Genomic DNA, 12,794 nt, shown 5'->3' on the forward strand with positions numbered 1-12,794 from the left:
CTTCTAATTTTTAAAAAATTGTGAATACAGTTCCAGGATAGCAAGCATACCTATCAAAGAGTGAGGGGATGGGATAGTTTTAAGTAATGTTGTGGTTAATTGTTGCTTCAAATGACAGATTCCCTGAATATTAGTTCCAAAGCAACCGTAGTGTTTATTTCAAAACCAGAAGTCTAGAGATAGAAGGTTGCATGTTTTGCTAAGCAGTTCAATGGTGTTAAAATAGATGCCTGTTCTTTTTATCTATCTGGTCTGCTGTCTTCACTGTGTTGACAGTATCTCTCCTCATAGTTGCAGGATAGCTGCTGTGGCTCCAATGATCACATCCTCACCAAAAACATCTGAAAAGGAAAGAAGAGGGAGGGCAAAAGGGCTGGGTTAGACCCCAAAAGTCTTGTCCAAGTTGCACAAAAAGCATAAGGAACCTCTTGGACTGAGATCAAGTTTGCTTTTACTTCTATTTACTCCAGAAGCAGCTATAGACCATGCAGAGGATATCGCTTTGGGTCTAAAATGTGGGTGGTTATTGCCTTTGCCCCACACAGAGGGAATTCTGAGGGTCACTGTCTTGAGGCAGGTAACACAGAGAGACACATCTGCCTGGTGGGTGAAGAGCACTGTTTTGAGTCCACTGCATTTGGTGACACCAGCCACCGCAGTGTGCAAACAGCACAGAAAGCCACTCGGATGAAGTGTGCTACTCAGCCCACCATGGCACACGTCCGTCTCACAACCAAGTTTGGAGCCTTGACAATGTTGCCCGCCCTGGGAAAGTCTTCCCCATCTGTACGGGCTAGGTCACCCTTCTGTTTAGGTGCTCAACCCCTGACAGCGTAACAGCAGTTTCGTTGAGAAAGAGCGGGTGAAGACTTTGGACGCCAGAAACAATAAATGCAAAGGCGTGTTGGTGCAAGGTGGGATACTCTGTGCAGGGCACAGCCGGTGGCTTGGAGGGCTGGAGCACGGGGCCTGGGAAGGGAGTGGGAGAAAGTAAGATTGGACAGGGAGCCGGGAGCCAACAGTCATAGAGGTAAACACAGTTCACCATGAGGGCCCAGAAGAGGGCTGACCGGGCCCAGAAGAGTTTCCAGAAGTCTCGGATCTGAGTCCAGAACAGACCCAATGTTCAGCCAGATCTTAGTGCTGTGGTTCTGCAGGTTAGTTATGCCCAGGGTGTCTTGGTTACTAACTTTTGTGAATGTTGCCTCTTTTCTAGATAGATTCCCTGGCAGAGAAGGGGAGTGGGCTTCCCAGGGAGAGTTAACCAAAGGCAATCAGAGAAGAGAGAGATGGAAACACTAGGGGCAGGAGGCCCAGGTGGTGGAGGGGCCAGCCCACAAGAGGCCTTCTGCGGCAGGCACGGGGGTTTCCACTCCTCCTGTGGACCTGGCAAAGGCAGACCCAGCCCCCCACCCCGGCGACGCACCTGCGGAACTGGACCCCGACTCTGCCGGAGACCAGGCCCTGGGGCTTCTTGAGGGCAGGGCACTGAGAATGGAGAAGGCTGACTGTGACACCAACGACCTGGCAGAAGTAACTGTCGTGTTTTATTTCTTTTTTAAAAAGATAAAAAAAAAAATGGGTGGAGGGACGAATGAAGAAGGGGCAGGGAAGGAGGGCACAAGGGAGTAAGAGAGGGAAGAAAGGGGAAATAAAGGAAAGGAAAAACGGGAAAGGGAAAAGTAGAAACCATCGTGGCAAAGTGACAGATTTGGCTGAATAGCGGGTACAGAAATCTTAGTTGTCACTATGGTTACTGATTTGTTATGTTTCCCCATTTTGCTTGAGATAGTTCACTTTCTAAAAATAATGAACACAGGTAGAAATGTACATAGATGTCTTTTTGAAAAGATATTTGATATGTTATCAAAAGACCCCAAAATGCTCATTTTTGACTCCATAATTTCATGCCAGGACAGGCATGGATAGATGTACAAGAAATGTATTTCCATTGTGCTGGGGTGGGGGAGTGCTTCCCAAACAAGCGAACAGCTGTTTGAATGGCAGTCTTTCCCAAGTACTGGCACCTGTCCTGGTGCAATGAATAGAGTATTCTGAAATACAACTAACCTTTTCTTGATAATTTTTATTAATATAATTAGCAATCAAAGTACATGCTAATAGAGTCACTGATCCAAGAAGCTGCTGAGGTATGAGGGAGACCTCCTGTCCTGTCTCACGGTGCTCTCCTTGTGCGTCAGTCGGCTGCCATTTCTCATCACTCTTCCCCTCAGCTCTCACGAGAAATCCCCACCTGGTCAGAACCAAACCAGACCAAACCAGACAACCAAGTCTGTTCGTGGCTGTCTGAACAGAGGCCTGGAGGGTGCCTCCAGCCCCTGGGGCCTTGTTAAAGATGCTCCTTCCTGGGTTCCGCTTCTGTCCCTCCTACAAGGACCCTCTCAACCCCACAAGCACCTAAAGTAACTCTTATTAACATTTGCCAATCACTGGCTTATGGACTCTCCTGTGCCAAATACCCATGAGCTCAGGGCCATACCCAGCTAGCAGCATTCAGTGCCATCGAGCCGCTGCCCACGTGGGGTTGTTCAGGAGCAGGCCCAGATGGCATGGTTCTTGTGCCACGCAAGGTGCTACATATTCTGAATATCACGTGGGCTCACTGACTTCTATTTTTTGAACTTGGATCACTTGGGTGGATGGGGAGGCTAGATGAGGAGAGATTTACTTCCTGGGCCTCTCTGTCTTTAGGTTAGCTGAGATTTCTGATGACTGGCCCTGTACAATTAACAGCTACCTGACCTTATGACCTAGGGATAAATAGGGTAAATTATTCATATTTTCCAAATAGGAAACTGCACAGATGCACTGACTTCTACAAAATAAAACAATGCTGACCATTTACCAGAGATAAAGTAAATTGGCTACATTTTCTTATGACATCCCTTTGGATTGAACATTTAATAGTTTATATGATGCTCAATTAAAATAAATTGCAACATATTTACTACACACATTTTAAATTATTTTAATGAAAATGATTACTTTGCTCATGTTTTATAAAGTTCATAAAAAACAGTTTTAAAACAGTATATATGTCTACTGCTTCTTCCCCTTAAAGACAGTTGCAGGTTTTTATCCTGCATTTTAAGTTGAAAAGCCTCCGAATGTCTGAGATATATGCTAATGGTCAACTAAAGAACATGCACTACAACCCTAATAGAACATGAGTACCAGACCTAGACACTATTAGTACCAGTCACAGCCTCACACACCACCACCACCAAATACTCCAGAGTGAAAATACTCGTATATTTGTATAATGCAAAGAGAAATACAGATATAAATCCTCAAAACAGAAGGTAAGTTAATAAAAATGTAGCATTGTAAGCAAAAATTATACAGTACTTGCAGAATTTAGTCTTTCAATGTAAGATTACAATGTGTCTAACAAAGAAATACTATTTAAAATTATAATTCTCATTATTAATTTAAAATAACCATCAGTAGAACAGCACAGCTTAACCCAGCAAACATTTGAAGAAACCACTTTGTTTCCCAGAAGTTCAGTATCATTATATGCCATTCATTTATACCATGAACAAAACAAAATTTTAAAAGTGGAAATTAGTTTCATAAGCCAGAATAAAACTGGGCTCTTCAAAGCACAATCTGTTTCCATAAAATTATTTTAATTTTTATTAGCAAAAAATAGCTAAACAATGTCGATTTAGTACTCTGCTTCTCAGAGCCCCCAGCAGTAACCCACAATCCGCACGGACAAAAACATGCAACACTGGATTTTCTCCACACCACTACTAACCAAAACACCTTTCAACTTTTGAAAGCTCCAGTTTCACAGAAATGTTTCCAGTCAAGATCGGTGCAGTGCTGAAAGCTGTCCCTGACGGTATTTTCTGTACACAGTAACACAGGAAACAAACCTCTGTTGCCGCTGGAACCGCCCGCTGCCCAGGCACCCCGCTGCTGCTCTTCAAATTCAATTTCAATTCGGAACAAAGTTTTCAACACTGTCAAAGAACCAGATCAGCACAACTGACCCCATGGCTGGCAATTCAGAGGGATAAGACAATTTCCTCCCACCACCCCTTCTGCTTCCAACAGAAGACCCTCAAGAAATCCAACTTGTGAAGTCCCCCTCGGTTTCTTTACTCCGCCGCAAAATGTAATGCCACTTGAGGTTGTCAAAAATAGCTTCTGTAGAAAACTGGCCATGGTCTTTAGGAAACGTTGCATGAAGAAAATTAGTTTAGCCTTTATTTTCAAAAGTAATAACATGGAGTAAAAGACATCAGTACCAATACAAAGACTCCAGGGCCCATTTTCAGGATGAAAATATATTTAGGAGGACGATGGGGGGAGCTGGGGTGGGGCTGGAAATGGAAATTCCCCTACCCCCTAAGAGGAGTCTGTACAATCCGAGTGTTAATCCACTTTGAGTCATTTTGAAGGCAGCTTAGACAATTAAAAGGGGGTTAGAGGGGAAGAAACAACGTCAGTGTCCAAGCCAAAGGGAAAGGCTGGGTCGGGTGTGCCTGGTGCGAGAGCCCTTACAAACCAATGCCTTTTAAGTCGCAGGGGAGGCTGGCCTGGGTGGCCTGGGGGCTCTGGCAGCAGGGGAACTGGGCCCTGAAGCAGTCCCTCAGCTCCCTGTTGAAGAGGAAGCACACGACGGGGTTGATGCCGGCCTGCGCGAAGGTCAGCCACACGGAGGCCGTCAGGTAGGCCTGGGGGACAGCGCCGGGCCGCACCAAGACCCGCAGGTAACTGGCCACGACGTAGGGCCCCCAGAGCAGCAGGAAGAGCAGCGTGATGGCGTAGAACATCTTGCACAGCCTCTTCTCCGTCTTGAACTCCTCGAGCACGAGTAAGCGGCGCGCGCCGCGGCCGGGCCCCGCGGGCCGGATGCCCACGAGCGCGGGCGGCGTGGGGCCGCGGCCAAAGCCAGCCGTCCAGTTGGCGGCCGCCTGGCCGGTGGCGCCGGGGCCGTGAAAGGTCCAGTCGTGGCTGACGGCGGGCACTAGGCGCGCGGGCCTCATCTTGCGGCGGTCGTGGATGAAGAAGAGCAGGCGGAGGTAGACGAGGTGCGTGGCGCCCACGACCGCGGCCAGCAGCAGGAGGAAGCCGAGCGCGCCCGGGGCGCCGTCGGGCCGCTGCTCCAGAGCGCACGGCGCGTCCTCGTCGTCGCCGCCGCCGCCGCCGTCCAGCACCGGCGGGAAGGCCGCGGCCAGCGCCAGCGCCCAGGCTGCGCACACCAGCATGGCGGCGCACGGCCAGCCGGCCAGGCGCTCCGCGTAGAAGCGGTGGTGCGCGATGGCCAGGTAGCGGGTGACGCCCACGCCGAGCAGCAGGAAGGCGGCGTGGAAGCAGAAGAGCGCGGCCAGGAAAGCGAGCAGCTTGCAGCCGAGCGCGCCCGGCGGGGTCCCGGCCGCGGCCGCCGCGCGCCGCGCCGCCAGCATGACAGCCGGGAGGCAGGCGAGCGCGCGCAGCCCATCGGCCAGGCACAGGTCGAGCAGCAGGTAGTACGGGGCGCGGTGCAGGCTGCGCTCCCGCACGATGAGCAGCGCGAACAGCACGTTGCCCGCTAGGCTCACGCACAGCAGCAGACTGAGCGTAGCCAGCTTGATGCCCAGGGCGGCCGCCTCGCCGCCACCGCCGCCCGGCTCGCTGGCGTTCGCCATCGCGGCCTCCCCGCCCGACGCTCCGCTCCGGAGCCGCTCCCGGCCTCGCCGCTCCGCAGGCCGCCCGGCCCAGGCTCCGCCGCCGCGCGGGCCCTGCGCGAGCTCCGGGGCCGGCGGGGCTCAGCCTGCGCCCGGCTGGCGCCTCCCGGGCTCCCCGCGCCACCGCGCCGCCGCCGCCGCCATCTCAGGAATGATGCGCGCGGGAGGCGACGGCCACTCCCTGCGCCTAGGGCGCCCAGGGCTTCACTGCGGACAGGGCCGCCCGGCCGCCCGGCCGCCCGCAGCCCCCCGCATCCTCCTCCACCTCCTCCGCTGCTGCCGCCGCGCCTCTTGGCTCTGCCCCCCGCCGCCGCCGCCGCCGCCGCCGCCGCCGCCGCCGAGCCCCCTCCCCTCCGCCGGTGCGCGCAGCGTGGCCGCCGCCCGGGCCGGGCTGGGGGCGCCGCCGCGGCCGCTGCGGGGCCGGTAGGCTGCCGGGAGGGAGGCAGGGCTCAGGACGCAAGGTGGCGACAAGTCGTGTTTGGCCCCAGGTAACGGGGATCTGGCGGCGGCGTCCGGCGCCCGCGCTGGGTTCACGGTGGCCGTGCGCGGGGGTGGGGTAGCGGGACTGCTGCTTGGGATGGCAGGTTGGGGAGGCCTCATCCAGGCAGGAATATCTGGATGAGCCTTCCACCCGAAAGCTAATAATAATTAACAGTCGTAATCATTATAATCATGCAATCGCCTGCGTTCAGGCAGCACTGACTAGGGTGGTAAAGCTGGGAGCTTTACAAGCGTTGTCTTGCTCAGTGTTCACAATAACTACAAAGTTGGTTCTTATCTTAACCCCACTTTGTACCTGAGGAAGCAGAAGCTTAGAGGTCAGAGGGGTTGAGAGTCTGTGAGCGGTGGAACTGGGATTTAAAGTCACTGGGTCTGATTTCCACAGCTGGACTCCCTGCGACAGTGTTGCAGGCCTGGACCTCTGCCTCCCCACCCCACCCCTACCACCGTCCCAACCCAGTGGAGACAGGTGTCAGGGAGAAATCAGCTTCGCTCTGAAATGACTTGGAAGTTGAACCCCATGACACATTCCTCCCCAGGTGTCTGTTTTCTGGTACGCCTGAAAGGGAGCCCCTATTCTGAGCCTCGAACACACCAAGTTCTCTTAAGTCTGCACGTGCGACTCCCTCTGCCTGGTCCAGCCCCACCGTTCGGTCCTCCGGACCATCCTTCTGACCAGCCTCTCACTCCGTATCAGTGAGCGTTTGTTTCCTTCGCAGCACATATTTTAATTTCGTTTAAAAATCTTATTCTTTCAACTAGTATTGGAGTTCTATGAAGGCAAGGGAGCATGTGTGCTTTTTGTACCACTGTCTCCCAAATGCCTAGCGTAGTGGAGCCAGAACTGAGGCAGAGGACGTTGTTTATCGCCCACCTACTGCGTTCCTGGCAAGCTCTTTGATGGGCATGTCCATCGCAAGGCCATGGAAGGCCCGGGCCAGCAGGCTTACAGAATCCAAATTTTAGCCTCTAGGCAGTAAAGAGCCCTGAGGTGTCTTGAGGAGAGGGACTTGATGAGAACTGTGCGCCAGGAAGATGGTCCCGGCAGGACTGCTCGGGAGGAAGGACAGCAGAGCCTGGGAGTGTGGTCTGGAACCTCCGGCTTCACCATGCACGAACCCCGGAAGCTGTGAAGTGCGGACTTTGGTTCAGCAGCCCTAGAACAGAGCCAGAGGCTCCGCACTTCCAGCAAAATCTCCGTGACCCTGGCGCTGCCGGTCCGCAGGCTACACTTCAAGCCACAAGGACCTTGAGAACGGTGTGGACCTTTTGCGAAAACGGAAGTGACAGCCAATAACGGTCTCGCTGAACACCCCTAAGTGGCTAGGGGCAAGTGGCCAACCAGGCAGGTCTGTAAATATTTATTGACAGGAAAGAAAAATCAGTTTTGGAGGGTATTTTGGTTAGGATTTCAATTTGACAATAGTAACTAAAAATGTGCATATGTTTATTTTTCTCATGAAGTAAGAAGTATGGAGATCAGTGATTGCTGATTGAACTACTGAGCCAAGGACCCAGCCTCTGGAAGTCCAGCCTTTCCCGGGTGGCCAGCAGGCTGCGCACCTTAGCCACCGCTTCTGCTCTCCAGGCAGAAGGAAGGGAAAGGAGGGACGCGCAGCCGCCCTGCCTTCCCAGCAGGCCCGGAGAGTTTCCAGGAGTCCCAGTTGTGACAAACACTCATGCCATTGGCTGCCGCTGGCAGGAAGGGGGGTTGGAAGATGTGTCTTTCTTTTTCTAAAAAAAACAAGACGTGGAACCCGGCCAGTGTGGCTCAGTGGTTGAGGGCCAACCATGCACCAAGAGGTCACGGGTTCGATTCCCGGTCAGGGCACATGCCCAGGTTGTGGGCCTGATCCCCAGTGGGGGGCGTGCAGGAGGCGGCCAATTAATGTTCTCTCTCAACGATGTTTCTATCTCTCTCTCCTTTTCCCTTCCTCTCTCTAAAATCAGTAAATAAATAAATAAATAAATGCAAGCAGGACATGGAGAATGAAATCCTGCCTTGATGCTTCTGCCCGAAGGAAGGGGTGCCTTCTTATAACCCACACATAGACACAGACTGTGGTCGCTTTATGATGATACTAATTGCCATCTCCACTTACTGAGCACTTCCTGTGTGCTGTACACTGTGCTAAATCCTTGACGTGTGTTATTTCATTTAATCATCGTGCGGACTATGTGTGGTGGGTACTATTACACTCCATTTTGTAGATGAGGCAGAAGTAGAAGCTAGATCTTCTCACTCCTAGGTCACTTAGCAGAAATAATATTATTTGTTCTGATCAACATGTGACATTGGACAAGTCACTTAACCTCTTGAAATCTCAAGTATTCCCATTTATAAAATGGGACATTGGACTAACTGATTTCTGAGGGTCCTCAGATCTGAAGTCCACTTTGTATATGAGAAAATGCAACTTAAATGGTTATACAATCCCAAATGGGGAGAGATTTATTTTTCAGATAAGGACACAGAAGAAGAGACAGTAGTCCCTTATTAGTTAGATTTCTCTGTGTTTTCTACTTATCTCTATGACTCAATATGTTTCTCTTTGAGATTTGAGATTTGGTTTAGTCATTTACCCAGGATCAAATAGCAGAAGCAGCAATAGAAAATGTATAAATCATGGCTCTCACAAGATTTATATGCCTGCTTCTTTCATGATCAACGTTTGTTCAGTAAATTAATACTTAAGGGAAAACTATTAATATTTCATTGCCAAACTCAACTTATTTTTCTTTCATTGTTTCTAGGAAGCTTCAGACAAGAATTTAAAGTAGTTTCTTAGGCACCAAGTTAAGTGCTTACACATCAAAGCAAAATAGCTCATTGAGATTTTTCCCTATAAGAAAAATTTCCATTTTGCTCATAATCAAATTCTTTCTTTTGCACATAAATAGAAAAATGGAGATTTCCCCCCAGAATAAGATATGTCCCTTCTTTGCTGGACATAAAGATGGTGTGATTGGTAAGAAAGATCTGGACTGTTCAGAGCAACTAGTTGACATACCTTGGTACAGCAAGGCCATGAGTCCCAATGTCGTGGGAGCCAATTTGGCCAATGTCTCCTGTCCAACCTCAGGTTCCTGGCCAGTCATCTGCCAACGGATGCATTGAGCACCAAGTTAGAGAAGATTGGTTTGACTTCAGCCTCCCCAACTCTTAGAAAAATTAGCCACAGTCTAGGTCTAAGGAATGCTGGGTTATCAGAGGACAGCACTCCGACTGGCCTTTCCATGGGAGGGAGTCATTACTTCAGGAATGGAAACAGACTTGGAGTTAGGTGTACCTTGGTTCGTATCCAAGCCCTACCAATTACTCGTGTCCGTTCTCACCCAAATCCCTTGCTCCTCTGAACTCAGTGGCCTATTATGAGGCAGGTCCCATTAAGTGTGAACCATTTAGAGAGCGCAGCACAAGCCGTGTGCACAGGTGGTGTGTAATTAGTGGCAGCTCCCATTATTCATGTTTGCTCTTACCAGACTGGTGCTGGATGCCTTGGCTCACCATGACTTTTATTTTCCACTCCGGTGGAGCCTGGCTGGACACCCTGTACATAGTGGGTTCTCAATATCTGTGTGGCAGGTGTGCGTGTCAGTCCATAAAACTGAGCAAGAAATACAACTGTTCCCTAGAAACCAAATGTCTCACTCTGAGTTGCCATTATTTCTTGCTGGTGGTAAAAAGTACCTAATTCTTCTTGGGTTTCATCATGACCCCCATCTTCTTCAGGAGATGACATAATGTCAGGGCAGTGCCTAGGTTACACGGTGCACAGACGTTCAGGAGAGCCTGTGGGAGAGCTAGGGGAGGGGTGTCCCATCGGATGTTTGGTCAGTTGTTGCCTATCGTTCCTGTCCTTGTAAACGACTGTGGCTTAGTGATTCTTAGCTGCCTGATGCCAGACTTAGGGTTGAGAATCTGGGCCGAGGCTGCCTGTGCTACAGATACATCCATAGCTCTTCCTCTCAGCAGTAGGTCTGGGAAATGGGTCAGAGCCCTTCTCTCTCAGGACCTTTTTCTTCTCCTCCCTCCTTCCTGCCTTCATTTCTGGGGCCTCCCTGTCTACTCTGGCAGAAAGGAAAACCACTTAGTCCTTATTTTTCTGGACAATTCCCCTGAGAACCTGTGGTGCTAGAATTTAGGTGTTTGAGAAAACAAATCCCTTGCTGTATCCCTCTCCTAGGCAAAGGAGAACCGGACAGAGACACAGACAGAGAGAAACATCGATTGGTTGCCTCCCACATGTGACCCACTGGGGCCGGTGATCACACCTGCAACCTTTTGGTATACGGGACGATGCTCCTACCAACTGAGCCACACCATTCAGGGATGGGGGGAAAATGATCAGTTCATAACTCAAAATATTGTTTTTGCTGCATATATTTGTTGAATGAATCACTTAATATCTCTATGTGTATATGTATGGCTTATTGTAACTTGAGTGAAAATTCCTTCAACAGTTGATTTTCTCCACATGCCAAAAGAATGAAGTTGGACCCCTGTCTCACACCATACACAAAAATTAACTCAAAATGAATCACAGACCTAAGAGTAAGAGCTAAAAATTATAAAACTCTTAGAAAAAAACATAGGAGTGAATCTTCATGGCCTTAGATTAGGCAGTGGTTTCTTACGTACAATAACAAAAGCACAAGTAGCAAAAGAAAAATAGATAATTGGGCTTCATTAAAAATTTAGAAGTTTGTGCTTCATATAATTTTATCAATCAATGTCACCCCAATAAATTCAGTTGCAAAAATAAAAGAATGTTTATACTTTAAAGAACACCTTCAAGTAAGTGAAAACACAATCTATAGAATGGGAGAAAATATTTTCAGATTATAGATCTGATGAAGGACTTATCCAGGATATATAAAGAACTCATAACAATATAAAGACAAATAACCCAATTAAATATTTGGCAAAGGATTTTAATAGGCATGTCTCTGAGAAGCCATATAAATGGCCAATAATCTCAAAGAAAGATGCTTAGCATCATTGGTCATTAGGAAAATGCAAATCAAAACGATAATGTGATACCATTTTACACCTACTTTATGGCTCTTAGCCAAAAGACAGGCAATAAGAAATGTTGGTGATCTTGTGGGAAATTGGAACTTTCATACAGTACTGGTGGGAATGTAAAATAATGCAGCTGCTTTGGAAAATAGCTTAGCAGTTTCTCAAAAAGTTAAATATAAAGTTACCTTATGACTCTGCAATTCCGCTCCTAGGTATATACCCAAGAGAAATGAAAACATGTCCACATAGAAATTTGTGCACAAGTGTTTATAGCATCATTTTTTGTAACAGCCAAAAGGAGGAAATAATCCACATGTCCATCAGTGGATGAATGGATGAATAAAATGTGATATAGCTATACAGTGGAATATCATTCACTCATGAGCAGGCATGAAGTACTGGTACCTGCAACAACATGGATGAACCTTGAAAACAAGCTAAGTGAACCCTGGCCAGTTTGGCTCAGCAGTTGGAGTGTCAGCCCACAGACCAAAGAGTTGTGAGTTCAATTCACCGTCAAGGGAACATACTCTGTTGCGGGTTGGATCTCTGGTTCCAGTCAGGGTCGTTCGGGGAGGCAGCCAGTCGACATGTCTCTCCCACATTGATGTTTCTCTCTCTCCCTCCCTCCCACTCTATCTAAAACAATCAGTGGAAAAATATCCTCAGGTGAGGATGTAAAAAAAACATGCCAAGTGAAAGTACCTTAACACAAAAGACCACATATCACAGGGTCCTGTCCATACGAAAAGCCCAGAAGAGGCAAGCCCATGAGGGCGAAAGCACGTTACTGGCTCCCAGAGCCTGGTGGGTAGGTGGATTGGGAGTGATTGGTTTGTTTGGGGGGTGATGAAAATGGTCTAAAATTAGGTCATGGCAACAGTTGCATAAAGTCAGGTCACCTCTGTGACCTTTGAAAGTGTCCTTATTAAAAGATGAATCAGCCCTGGCCGGTTTGGCTCAGCGGTTAGAGCGTCAGCCTGCAGACCGGAAAGTCCCAGTTCATTTCCTGCTAAGAGCACGTACCTCGGTTGCAGTTTGTCCCTGGCCCCGCTTGGAGTCCTGTGGGTGGCAACCACCCAATGTGTCTCTCTCATGTCGATGTTTCTCTTTCTCGTCCACCCTCTCTCCCTCCTGCTCTGACGATAAAAACAAACAAACAAAAAAAGATGAATCGGGCCTGGAAAGCAATGTGGACTCCTTGTTACCGCTTTCTGCGCAACTGTAGGTAAAGGGTGAATTCTCGTGCTCCTCCCTAAGGCTGGCCGCAGGCATAAGTCACGCTTCGCATGTGGCTGTGTGTTTCCCCTTTGATCTGCTTCAGCATTTATATGCTTTGATGCTGAAATGAACTTGGGAGAAGAGATTTAAAATTATTATTCAGTCAGTAGCTTTATACATGTATTTCAGTGTCTATCTGCTAGGAAAACTATCATTTTTTTAGGTACAGTAAGTAGTACACCAAGGTGTTTTGCATACATTATCTAATTCACTCCTTCAGAACCCAGTACCCATTTAACAGATGAGGAACCTCGAGTCTTACATTAATTAGGGCAGTTATATTA

General features: G+C 48.9%; 1 protein-coding gene across 1 annotated transcript; it reads right to left on the minus strand.

Moving 5' to 3' along the window:
• Positions 1-3,506: 3,506 nt before the first annotated feature.
• Positions 3,507-5,663, minus strand: GPR27 (G protein-coupled receptor 27). The gene has a single exon (XM_036267293.1). The coding sequence runs from the start codon at positions 5,661-5,663 to the stop codon at positions 4,533-4,535; it is 1,131 nt and encodes a 376-aa protein (XP_036123186.1). The 3' UTR covers positions 3,507-4,532.
• Between the last annotated feature and the right edge of the window lie 7,131 nt (positions 5,664-12,794).

Source organism: Molossus molossus, unplaced genomic scaffold (assembly GCF_014108415.1).
Source record: "Molossus molossus isolate mMolMol1 unplaced genomic scaffold, mMolMol1.p scaffold_m16_p_18, whole genome shotgun sequence".
Taxonomy (NCBI): Eukaryota; Metazoa; Chordata; class Mammalia; order Chiroptera; family Molossidae; genus Molossus; species Molossus molossus.

What these genes read in the sequence shown, in the direction of transcription:
- GPR27 (XM_036267293.1), bottom strand. Translation starts at nt 5,663, where the DNA reads ATGGCGAACGCCAGCGAGCCGGGCGGCGGTGGCGGCGAGGCGGCCGCC.